This window comes from Lutjanus erythropterus, chromosome 11, assembly GCF_056507025.1.
Source record: "Lutjanus erythropterus isolate fLutEry1 chromosome 11, fLutEry1.hap2, whole genome shotgun sequence".
Taxonomy (NCBI): Eukaryota; Metazoa; Chordata; class Actinopteri; order Lutjaniformes; family Lutjanidae; genus Lutjanus; species Lutjanus erythropterus.
In genome coordinates, this window is record NC_139327.1 from 40,602,390 (window position 1) to 40,615,991 (window position 13,602).

At 41.1% G+C, this 13,602-nt stretch overlaps 2 protein-coding genes across 2 annotated transcripts; one reads left to right on the plus strand and one right to left on the minus strand.

The window, feature by feature from the left end:
- Window positions 1-2,296: 2,296 nt before the first annotated feature.
- On the minus strand, window positions 2,297-3,262 carry LOC146319592 (odorant receptor 131-2-like). Its single transcript, XM_084730154.1, has one exon. It carries the CDS (start codon window positions 3,260-3,262, stop codon window positions 2,297-2,299), a length of 966 nt encoding a protein of 321 aa, XP_084586280.1.
- A 9,383-nt stretch (window positions 3,263-12,645) lies between these two features.
- Window positions 12,646-13,602, plus strand: LOC146319593 (odorant receptor 131-2-like). Its single transcript, XM_084730164.1, has one exon. The coding sequence runs from the start codon at window positions 12,646-12,648 to the stop codon at window positions 13,600-13,602; it is 957 nt and encodes a 318-aa protein (XP_084586290.1).

Below are 13,602 nucleotides of genomic sequence, written 5' to 3' on the forward strand. Positions count from 1 at the left end.
ATCTGCCCTGATATTCATGATTTTTACGTGTGTGTGTAAACTTTTGAACACAGCTGTACACATGAAGCGTCTTATTGTGAGGTACTGGCAGAGTGTTCATTGTGCATCTGTCAACCTTTGGATCAATGACCTTTCTTCTTCTGTGGTGACTGAAAGGTTTCCACATGCAGTCACACACACACTTATTTTTTGTCTTTTTTGTTTGTTTGCTTGTTTGATGTTTTTCAGGGTTTTTTCCATTGACTTGTTTCATTTGTCTTTTTCCCAGCTGATACACAAGCATGTATGTATGCAGTTCAGTTATATATATATATGTGTGTGTGTGTGTGTGTGTGTGTGTGTGTGTGTGTGTACCTTATTATGTATTGCTGAAACTCTCATTATTGGTTCATGTACATCGTTGGCTCAGAGATCAGAGATTATCGGTGGGTTGGGGCGGGAGGGAGGCCACATGTTCAAACAACTAACTACTGTAACAAACTCATTATAACACTATGTTCAAAAACAAAATATATAATTTTACAAAAGGAAATCTACTTTGCAAAAGTTTCGTCAGCTAATGTCATGTTAGTGTCATTTACCAACAAGGTTTTCTGATATTTAAATGTAAATTCATCATCGTGTCTGAAGCCAACATATTTACATTTTGTGACCCTCATCATAACAGACAAATACATATTATTGTAATCTGCCTGTATGTTTCTGTACTGAGAGAAAAGAAAGAACTTTTTATTCTTATTGTCATGTTTTTCTTTCTAGATTTGCTTGTCTTCCTGTTCTGTCTTTTTTTTTTTTTTTTTTTACTATGTTTTAGTGTCTATTTCAATTTTAGATTCTGTCTTCTTTCTGTTTGGCCTCATTGTTTTGTTTTGTGTTGTCACATTGCATCCTGGGTATCCTGCTCTTTTGCTTTGTCTGTCAAAGCAAAGGTGCTAATTAATAAAGATATTATTATTATTATTATTATTATTGTCTTCATTATTGTTACTATTATTAGTAGCAGTGAAAGTAAAAAATAAAGCCGTCTTGCACAGGTGTAATGTTTCAGTCAATATGAATTTTACACTCAGAAAAGCTCATATCAGTTTGATAAATGGAAAAAAGAGGAGAACTCAGAATGGCTCCTTGCAGCACACTGACGCTCGTCTGAACCAACCACCGACATGCTCAGGAGAGCAGAGTGACAGTAAGGAGTTGATGATATCAAAAGCTTTTGATGAACTTAAAAATATGCAGACAGTTTTTTTGTTGCAGATGCAAAGATGAAAGCTCAGTTTTCACTCTGTCCAGCATTTGGATGCTAAAACAAAGTGGAATGTAGTAGGAAGCAAATAGGAAATGCTGTTTAGGCTCCGCTTTTTAAATCTATTTAATTACTATACAACAAGCCCTGCAATATATGATCAAAATGAATACATGTGCTGGGGCGCCCTGACGGCCTACAGCAGACCCGCTCAAATTCTTTTTAAAAAGGGCCAGATTTTAGAAAAGTGCCCAGATGATTTTGTCACTTGTGAATTGAAACGTGTGAACCAATGCACCTTTTTATTTTTTCTCCACTTTATTAGTTTTCACAACTGGAAAAGAAACATTATGTCTGAAAGTCCAGCAGAATAAGCACCTTTGTAATCACAGATTAACATCTTTTTTCATTAAACAGCCTGAGAAAAAAATGTTTAAAGGAAGTGTTTGTGTGGTAAACAGCAGACAGAACCGATGAATGAAATAAAATATCACATTAAAATGACGATCTTCTTATAAAATGTGTTAATGCCCTTAAACTTATAATGTTAAAATCACAATGATATACTTTTTTCATATCTATAAATGAACAAAGGGCCAGATTGAGGATGTTAAAGGTGGATTCAGCCCTCAGACCGACAGTTTAAGTTTAGTTCTGGCCGAGAGATTTTAGGGGCCAAACATGAAACACGTCACACACAACATCCTGAGTTTGCATCTGTCCAAGAATCTTTGTCAAATATCTTTCCCCATGTCTCACTCTTCTGTCCTTGTCATCTTTTCTGCCTGTCAGCTATGCAACAAAGGCAAAAGGTGCCCCCCCCCCAATTCCAAAGCATTTGAATCCACAATAATACATGTTAGAATTTACATCTACACTGAGAACATCAGAGAATAAAATGAAATGAAAGCAACATAACAAACTGACAACGACTGTTGTCAGAATTATATTTTAACAGGATTCTTTTAGTGAATTTTTAAAGCAATACTGACTTTTTTTTCAACATTATGAAACTGTGCATTATGAAGGCCTCCCTAAAATCCTGACAGAGCTTCACCTCTCAGTCATGGCTGGAACAACTGAGCGTTTCATCTGACAGCAGAGATGGTACATGAGGACGGGTCTGATGGTCTGGTCTCTTATACCATAAATGAGAGAACTCAGACATCTGGGGAGGATGAAAACGATCACATAAAAAACATTCTGGACGCGCACAAGCACCAGCCGTGTTACGACTCTCGAAAGACTGATGAGCATCGGGCTGTAAATGGTGGAGGAGAGAGTGAGTCCCAGCTGCACCAGATGTAGCAGCAGTGTGTTTCGAGCCTTACGAGCTGAAGCTTTGTCTGTGGAGGCTGATCTGGCTGCTACCATCACACCAATATAGGCAGAGGTGACCGCCACACCAGCTGAAACAAACACAAAACAAGTGTAGGCTTTGTCATAATGATCAGACAGTGGATTAAGCATCATGGTGAAGTCAGAGCAAAACTCTGTCATCTGCAGGCTCTCCAGGTCTTCAAACGGAAAATCTAACAACAAAACAACTCGAATGAGGACATTTAGTGAACTGAAGGCCCAAACCACAATGACAGCAACCCCTGTGTTCCTGATGGTGATGATGGCAGCGTGTCTCAGTGGGTAGCACACAGCTACATATCTCTCCACAGACATCACCACCAGTGTGAGAGGGGAGACTTCATTTGTGAGATCACCAAGCATGTTGAGAAAACCACACACAGGATACGTCAGTCTTATTCTGCAAGCAGCAATTATGTACATTAACTGACTCAGAGCCATCTGCACAGTGTCTGCAAAAAGGAGGTTAAACAGAAGAATGTAACGGGAGGTCTCACGAAACACCGTTTTGCTCCTCAAGGTGAATAACATGGCGACATTAATGAAGAGGAACACACAGGAAGGCACCGTAGTCAGAGTGGAAAACAACACTCTTTCCAGTATCCCCTGATACTGCTGCACTGCAGTGACGTTGGTCACAGATTGATTCATATACAACATTTTAGGGGGGCAGTCAGTGTCATTGGGAAACGAACACACACTGAATTTCTCCCAGTTTGTATTCCCGTAAATGAAGATCCAGCGTCAGCAATATTACCTGTTGAGTTCACATGCAAATTCAAAAATGATGCAAATTCTTTCCTCCTGTAGACAGTTAGCAGGTTACAGACTGTGGCTGCTTCCAGATGAGCAGAGGTGGTCTGCAGGGTTTGTCTTCCAACACACAGTGTATATAAGCTCTGTCCTCACACCCGTTTCACATGACAACATCACATGATTAATAAGAAGAGGTAATGTCTCCTTCGTGTCCCAGTACCCAGGTCATGTGATGTCTTCCACAGTGGACATGCAAACGGAGTAACATCAGTCTTTAACTTAGTGGAATTTATTATTCATTTTATCATTATTCATTTGATGTTGTCTCAGGCTGTCTGAGGTTTAGGACAAAGGGGGCAAATGCCCTCCTTGCCCCCCCTCTGAGTCCACCAGTAGTTTTGCTTGTATGTGGTAACATGTTACAGTGATGTGTTACTTGCAGCAGGATTGAAGCCATAAAACACTTTGCTTACGGATTTTCTGTAATTATTGGCATCGTAGTGGCAGAAGACCATAGATGTCCTGTGCCTCTCCAGGGCAAAAGAGGCTTGGGCAACATGTATGGAGGCAGCAGGGCTGCTCTATATTACCCAGCTCTTTTATGTCCTGGGTTAGGGTTACTGATCCTGAGCTGCAGCCAATCTTCAGAGCCGGTGATGCTGATGTCACCGGTTCCTGAGTTGCAACAATGCTCAGCTCCTGTGTTGCAGCAGTCTTCATCGGTCCTCGGTCCTGTTGTCCTGTCACCAGCCACTAGCCCTAAAGCCAGCTTCCTGCTGTGTTCCCTGCCGCCAGACTCCAGTTCTGCTCCTTAGACACCAGTCTCCGGTCCTGTTCTCCAGATGTCAGTAGCTTGTCCAGCTGCCCGGCTCAACCCTCTGGTGCCAGCTGTCTTTCCTGTGCTCCAGCCTCGCCGCCGGCCTCAGTTGTCCCATCTTCATCATAGATCACAGATTAGTTTCACTTTCATCGCTGGCCTGTGTGATACCTTCTACGTTGCCAGTCTCCAGGTCATCCTCCAGAGCAGCTCCACCTGTCTGGCTGTCCTTATGCCAGTCCTCCAGATGACTTCCATCGATATGGCCAACCTCCAGACTGCTCTGTGTTAAGGCCATCATCTAGAAGTACTCTGTTCTTTGGCTTAAGGTCCTTGTCCATCTGTGAACCTGCTCTGTCCTTCAGTCTTGCTAGGCTGCCTTTCTAAGGTCTCCTGTTTCACCCTCTGTCCTGCCTCCAGGCTGTCTGCTCAGCTTCTGATCGGTTCTGCTCCTCTGACTTCCTGCTGGGCTGTTCTAACTTTTGCATATTTTTGACTTCTATTTTGTTTTAGTTTTGGATTAAATGTGTGCCCCTTTTGGATTAGTTCGTCTTGGACAGTTTTGACCTAAGTCTTTCACCACTGTAAAACTGCACAAGTCAGTTTGGGTCCATCCTACTGTTGACAAACTGTGACAGAAGACAAAGGTGCTGGACATAAGATAGCTAGTTAACATTAACTAGCTTAAGATGCTAAGATGATATTGTTTGTTGCAGACCAACTTTAAACATCTTAATTTTTAAATGACAATCTTGTCAAGTGCAGATTGAAATGTGTAAGTACAGTTTTGAGGACATTAGAGACTGAAGTTAAGTTTTCTGTATTTACTTCAGACTTACTTTAACTTGTTAAACTTTGCCATCACTTACCGCCACAGAGGTACACGTCCTCCTCTGTCCATGAGGATTCCTGATAAACACCCACTGGGATCATTAATCATGTCATTATTTACTGAAAACATTAACGAGTAAGGGTTTGAATATTTAATGTGTCTAAATGAGTTGTCAGGAGACGAGGTCAGAGGGGAGGGATTTCTCTCTGTGACACCTCGAGTGTTTTCAGCAGCTGAAAAACAACATTGACACAACAACAGATTTTTGCTTCCTGCTAATTAAAGAAACATGTTCCAACAAAGGAAGAGTGACTCCCAAACATGAAAAAAAAGAGATGCAGAAGTTAACTCCTGACACCTTCATTGTTTTGGGGGAAAAAATATTGATTTTGTGTTTCAAAATATAATTCAAAGGATTTTTGATTGATAAAGTGCAGAGTTCAGTGGAAAGCGGTGCACTTTTGTGACAAAACAAAATAAATACATGTTGTGTAGTAAGTGCATGTCACGACGTTGTGTTTTGACATACGAGAAGTCAGTATGACTCTCACCGTCTGGAAACCCAAGATCTGTGGTGCAAATCAGGGCTGAACAATTCATCAAAATACTATCAGAGTTGCAATATGGCCAAATGCAACACAAAGGAAAAATGTGTCACAACATACCGTCATAAACAAACACCGTGGGGCTGCAGACACACCCGGTCTACACATCAGATTCTCCAGACATTGTTTGACTGGTTTGGTGTTGATCCCAGCAAAAATCACATCATCTTCACTTTTATATTTTTTCTATTTCTATTCCCACTAAAATCCTGATTTATAGCACAATTGCAATATATGTTAAAAAAAAAAATAACTGCACAGTGACTTTTTTGTATATAACTAACCCTAAAGAGAAGAGTTAAGAAAAAAAAGAGAAGTAGACCAAAACATGTTGACAGAGTTGGATGTTTGGCCTAATGTGTGTCTGTCTGTGACCTATGACCTCTGTCAGAGAGCTCTGTCACTTATTAATGCTCCTCTGAACATGTCACCTATAAGGCTACATGACATGAAACTCCTAGACCAGGAGTCTGCAACCTTTACAATCAAAAGAGACATTTTTTGTGTCTGGAGCCACAACTATTAAATGCTCTCTTTTCTCTGAAGACTTTTTTTGGCAGCCAGAGCTTATGGAGACTCAAGAAGACGAGCCACCATCACAATTTAGAGGAAAAGACACCGAGTCAAAGACACAGTCTTTGATATTTTAGTTGGTGAAATATTTAAACTTTTTTGAAATTTGATGTGCAACATACTGCAATAGATTTTTAAGTTTTGTGCCCAACTCAAACTTTTACAAACTTTCTGTTGACCTTTAGTTGAGATAATTTACTATTCTTCCATAGATAAATTTATAGTAAAAGTTAAGGTAGAGAAACTCAAAAAAATGTTTTTCAAAATTTGGTCACAGGTTAACTGTGAACCTGATTTGTTACTATTTTGTTGCCTTAAAATAAAATTGTTTATGCTATAATTTTTTAAATACAACATTTTGGAGTTTCTAAAATTAAAATATTTAACTTTATCTGAAGAAGAAATGTAAATTATCTCAACAAAAGATCAATAGTTGGTAAAATTTTTCAAATCTGAAGAATTTGGCTTGAAACTGACGTACTATGTTTGTAGTATGATGGCTTGAAATTTTGAGGTGTCTCAACTTTTTCATAGACCTACAACAATGAAACATGAAAAACATTTAAAAATATAATGTTATTCATTTCCATATCATTTTTTTCCCTGGGAGCCACTGGAGAGGAGCTGAAGAGCCGCGTGTTGCTCTGGAACCTCAGGCTGCAGAACCCTGTCTTAGACCATATTGGTTGAGTTTGTTGCATTTTGGTGTGTTGACATTGATGTCAGAAAGTAGGAGCGGAGCCGGGGAAGAAACAGCTGAATCACTTTTAGAGCTCTGGACCTTCTCCAGACACACATGATGACTCAACTGGACTCACCGTGAGCCGGCAGCAGGGATTTTATTACAACAGGGCTGCTCACCTGAAAGCTCTTTAACTGATGACATGCCTCAAGCGAAAAAAATGGTGGTCAAACACCTTTAATTTCAAATAAATTCTTCACAATAAAAGGCATGTTTTGTTTAATTCAAAGGCTTTTATTGTGAAGCAGTCAAATCAGGAAATGTTGTGTTGTGCTGAGCACGCAGGTAAAAATGAAACAATTGCAGGCAGCAGGCAAGAACCACAATATGAAACATATAGTATAATATGTTTTTTCCCAGCAAAATCAGAAATAAAAATGATTGTACAGTGTTTTTAACGCTGACGCACATGTGTTGGCATTTTGTCCCTCCACTGAACGTCTCTGTTTGCTGCTTGTAAAAAGTTTCACTAGGTCTTAGCTTTTGATGGGTACAAGTGAGGCTCGTTGTCACTATGGAAACACATCAACAGCTGCAGGAACACAAGCGCTGCGCCACTTGAGAACACAAGTGAGTGACTGTGCATGTGTGTTAAATCACATGTGCAGGTCGGGTTGCAGGGTTTGTATTCATGGTGCCGATTCCACTGAGATATAATTGTGGGTAATGGGTCAGTTCTACATCTCAGCTTTGCAGATGCGGGTACAAAACTGGACCCGCGCTGGACTCTGCTGCACCGTTTGAATCGGCGTGGCCAAAAGTGACAATGGAAAAGCCACTGAAGAGCCTCATGTTTTAGCCTACCACACGTTTAAAGCCTTTCTTTGTTATCTGTGAAGGAAAAACCTAAAAATGTGGAAAAAAAAACCAAAAAAAAAACCATTGTCTGGTTCAGAAGTGGTTTAGCCGACTTCAGTGACTGTCTTCACTGTTGCTGAAGCAGCTGCTGTCTGGTGTCACGCTGCCCTCCGTTCTGTCACAGTATGATTTCCGCTTTGTGGTGATTTTGAGACCCGTTTTGTAAAGTTCACAGCCCGTCACGCTCTTGTTCCTGCGCTGCAAAAAATTAAGAGTGCAGAGATTTGACTGTCAAACTGTGATTTGACCCGCGGTCATCTCAACTAATGACTCGACATCATCACAAGTTTTTCGGGGGTGGCCCTTTGACATCAGACGAAGTTCAGACTGTCTAGCTGTGATGATTAGAAGACTTGGGGTGTGGCGAGGAAGGGGTCATCAAGCAAAAACCTGCAGTCACAATTTAATTCATCAATATTTATACTTCACAACCTTGAAACCTCAAAGAAAGGGAAGATTTTGAACATTTCAGAGACTGTTTCCTGTTTTAAATGATGAAAATGCTGCTACCTGTTGCTATAACCTGAAAGATAACCCTAAACCAACTAACTAGCTAAGATTGGTTCATGTGATAGCAGAGTACAAGGCAACATTATGCAAACGTGACAAGCTGGGCATTCATTCCTTCATTCACTTTCTGTAACCGCTTATTTCTGAAGGGTCGCGGGCTGCTGGAGTCACAGTGACACTGAGCGAGAGGCGGGGTTCACCCTGGACAAGTCGCCAGTTCATCACAGGGCTGACACACATAGACAGACAACCACTCACACTCACATTCACACCTACGGGCAATTTAGAGTCACCAGTTGACCTGCATGCAGGTCTTTGGACTGTGGGAGGAAGCCGGAGAACCCGGAGAGAACCCACGCAGAGAACATGCAAACTCCACACAGAAAGGCCCTGATCCAGGATTTGAATTCAGGACCTTCTTGCTGGGAGGCAGCAGTGCTGACCACTGCACCACCGTGACGCCCCACAAGCTGTGCAATGTTCTGAATAGTAAGTGGAGAATTATATTCACAAGGCATCCAAAAGGTCACACCATCTGCAACTGACCATTTCTAATTCTAAAGACTCACCTGTAGCCCTCACAAAATGGAACAAGTTCAAACTTTCATGATTGAAGTTTTCTCTGTTTACTTTGGAGTTGTGTTGGATGAACTTTGACATACTTTGTCTCCACAAAGGGACACCTTGTCCCCTGTCTGTTAAGATGACAGATTAACACCCGCAGGAAGCGTTAATTATATCAGTATTTACTGAAAACACTGAGGAGTCTGGGTTTAAATATTTAATGTGTTTAAATGAGTTATCAGGGGGATTGAGTCAGATGTGGTACCTCAGAGTATTTCACCAAACTAAACACAATATCTCCATAACAACAATAACACACCTCATCATTTGGAAAGTTAGCAGAAGTTCAACTTTTACTGACTTCCAACAAATGTTGTTTTCTTTATCTGTGTGAGTATTAAATGTTAAAGCAGAAGAACATAAAACCTAAGAGCTAAAAGCTAACAGCTATATTAAATTACATTTTTTAGACTGTTGGGAACTGATGGCCATTGGATGTCACATGACACAGACAAACTGATGCACACTTTTATATCAAGCAGACTGGACTCTCTCGTCAGCCCAGAAAGATCATAAATCAGCTTCAGCAGATCCAGATCCACTCAAAAGTCCTTACGCTGGCTGTCAGTTTCATGGTCTTTCACCTGCATATTTGTCTCAGACGCTGACGGTGTATGAACGAGTGCAGCCCCTCAGATCCTCCAGGCTCCAGATTGTCTGCCTGAGGGTCTGAGGTCAGCTGGAAGTCTTTATTTTATTTTTGTTTTATTTTATTAAATTTATTCAGTATTACTTTTTCTTATTCAACATTATCTGTTATTTTATTCTCATTAAATTAAATTGATAAAGAAAATGCTCATAGATCAATACAACACGATCACCTGGAAAGCTCCCGCTGCTCATTTAAAAGATGATTCTTGACACTCACTGAAAAGTCACTGACGACAGCAAACAGTGTGGTCATGAACATGAATTTTGATGTTTCACCATGAAACAGGAAGTTGGTCTAACTGCACAATGTACCGTCAATCTTAATTGGCTTGTTAACGCCATGAAACACACTTAATTTAAACTAAATAACTCGTGTCATTCATGCAGGTCATTAAATCAGCAAAATAAAATGAAAAAATTGCACATAAAAACAACCAGCGAGGGACTCAGCCAGTCGCTGATATATTCATCCAATCATCTGATTCGCAGTTGTAGAAGGACGGTCGATCCATTGGGTGGGCGTGTACAGGTCGGCCAGTCTGCTCCCACTGGTTAACTGTATGTTCTTTGTCCAGTAACACTGACGGTCCTGGAGAGGGAGCTACTCTACAGATTCAAAAGAGCTTGAAGTTTACTCAGGCATTGTTAAGAAACAAAAAGTTGCTGGCTAGCTGTTAGCCAACATGTTCAGGGAAATGTTTTGCGTAAGCTCCACCCACAAAAACACATCATAATGTTTACCGACAGAAAGAGGGCCTGTTTCCAAGTGATTATACACAAATGAAAATATTCCTGCCATATTCTGTCATAAACATTACGCACTGGACCTTTAATGAAACCAGAGGTGGGTTTATCAGAAGACGAATGCTGGGGGCCCCAATCCACCAAGGGCCCCATAAAACCATCAGGGTAACATGACGGGGTACACATGATCCTGGGTGTTCTGTGGGGTCAGTTATCATCAAAAGAATGGTCTGTGAAGTTACAATGTAGGAAAGCTGAACATTTACATCTGAAACATGACTTTATTTTACTTTACTTTATTTTATTTCATTTTATTTTGAAGTAGATACAGGAAATACAACAGACGACGCCAATCAGGACTGCAGTCCTTTGTTGAAGGGTTTTTGTTTAACATATTTTTAGGAGTCTGTTCACACTTACATTCAATTCATTTAACAATTTTCATTTCAGTTTCATTTACAATTCATTTCGGTAAAAAGTGAAAATATTAAACAATAATGGGCTAAGCAGGAGAAGTACAGGACTGTGTGGTCAAGCACCAGACCAGGCTCAGGGTGGCTTTGCAAATGCACAAGCTTATCTTCTTCTTCTTTTTATTCTAGGCCCATAGTACACTGATAAAATAGCTGCGTAGATAGCTGCATAAATCACCCATTCCTGAATTTCTGCAGTGCAGTGACTCTGACCTGCTGCAGTCCCCAGTTCGGAGCTCTTGCAGTCTCCTGTACCTGCACTGCAAGATTCCACCAATCCTGAGCAGCCTTGCCTGTATTGCAGCCATCTCTTGTTCCTCCCGGGCCACAGTTGTCCCTGGTTCCTGTGCTGCAGATGTATCCTGTTCCTGAGCTTCTGCAGTCATCTGTTCATCCTGAGCTGCAGCCTTTATGTCTTTATTCCATGTGCCACTCAAGCCTCCTGTTTTCTTGGCTCCACCAGCTCATCTATAGGTTTTCTTTCAACAGCCTCCTGCTTGGCTCCTCAGCTATCAGAATTTCATGCTGCACTCCACCCACCAGACCCCAGTCCTGGTCTCCAGACACATGTTTCTGATTCTGTTGTCTATAAGCCAGAAGCTTGTCAAACAGCTCACCTGTGCCTGCTGTGTTTCCTGTGTTCCAGCCTCGCCAGCAGCCTCCATACGGTTATTTCTTTGCCGCTGACCTCTAGAAGGGGCCTGCCATGGTTGTGGCTTTTAAAGTGGTCCAGGTCATCCTTCAAAGTGCTTCCACATAGTTGACTGTCCAGATGCCTGCATCCAGAGCTTTTCTCACTATGTTTCAAACATCCAGACTGTCATCCTTTGGTGTTTTGTCGTTCAGTGCTCTGTCCTTCTGTGTTCCATCCTTTGGCACAGCCTCCTGGTGACCCTCCAGACCTGCTCTGCTCTTCTGTCTTGACCTCAGGACGCCCCCCTGAGGTTTTCTGTTCAGACCTTGTTCAGCCTCTGGGCCCTCCTCACCTCCCCTGTTTTCTTGGGCTGTGTGAGATTTCCTTGAAGTTGGGGTACTATTACAGTTTTGGTTTTTATTTCATTTTTTTAAGAGTCCTCCCTCATTTATCTATGTTATGATTGCTGCTTTTTTTTGTGCTTTTTAGTCCCTGTGTTTTCCTCCTTTTGCTGCCAGTGTTTCCTTGTAATTTTGGACTATTATCTGGATTTTTTGGACTTGAGATTTCTTTCTTGTGCTGGATTTGTTTCCCATGTGATTGTGACATGTGTCTGAGTGACAGGTTTTGTATTTACACATTGTTTGCAACTTGTTTCAGACAGACGATGAACTGAGGATGAGAGACAAATAAGGATGTTTCTGATCTGTAAATCATGCAAAGCTACACTAGGGAAGTACCAGAATAAAGGTGGGAATTACATAAAATAAAAATAAATAACATGTCTTTAAAATAACATTCCCCAGTACTACATCCACCCCTGCTGATAAGTGCATTGGTCACAATTACTACACTTTGGGTATGTGCTGCTTCATCGTGTAAATGATGACATGGATTATTAAAGTGGTGGTGGTTGAAAGATTACATCACCCATGAATAATTTCTTAATCATTTTAACATGACACCTAGTGTGTGTGAGGACAGTTATTAAATGACCTGTGAGAGCAGATAAACCCTGCAGACCAGCTCTGCCTACATGGAAACGAGCCAGGCCAATGGTGTGCACAGAGAAAATGTATGTGGATGAATTTTGGTTTTGCATTTAGCAAAAATATCAAGATGATATGTCTTCACTGGTGTATTTGTGCAAACTGGACAAAACTGGACTGCTTCAATTACATCAACAGAATATTGTTTGTCTTTGCTCTTAAATTCTTCTCTAATATGTTGTTTGCAAATCAGTCTCAGACTAACAATACTGATGGATTTCAGTACTGGGATATATTGGAAATTGTGTTGTTTTCTACTCCAGTTACACTACCATGCTATGTTTTCCTCTTCATTAATGTCACCATGTTATTCACCCTGAGGAGTAAATCTGTGTTTCGGGAGACATCCCGTTACATTCTTCTGTTTAACCTCCTTTTTGCAGACACTCTACTGCTGGCACTCAGTCAGTTACTGTACCTACTGGCTGTGTGTAGAGTAAGACTGACGTATCCTGTGTGTGGTTTTCTCACAATGCTCACCAGTTTCAGTAATAACATCTCCCCTCTCACACTGGTGGTGATGTCTGTGGAGAGATATGTAGCTGTGTGCTACCCACTGAGACACGCTGCCATCATCACCATCAGGAACACAGCAGTGGCTGTCATTGTGGTTTGGGCCTTCAGTTTACTAAATATCTTCATTCGAGTTGTTTTGTTGTTAGATTTTCCATTTGAAGACCTGGAGAGCCTGCAGATGACAGATGTTTGCTCTGACATAGCCATGTTGCTTAATCCACTGTCTGATCATTATGACAAAGCCTACACTTGTTTTGTGTTTGTATCAGCTGGTGTTGCAGTGAGTTGCTCCTATATTGGTGTGATGGTAGCAGCCAGATCAGCCTCCACAGACAAAGCTTCTGCTCATAAGGCTCGAAACACACTGCTGCTACATCTGGTGCAGCTGGGACTCACTCTCTCCTCAACTATGCACACTTCTATTGTTGTATCACTCTCAACAATACTGCAAAAAGCAATAATTGAACGCATTAAGACAGTTTTCTATGTGTTTATTTATATCCTCCCCAGATGTCTGAGTTCTCTCATCTATGGTCTCAGAGACCAGACCATCAGACCTGTCCTCATGTACCATCTCTGCTGTCGACTGAAACTCAGTCGTTACAACAAGGGGTGA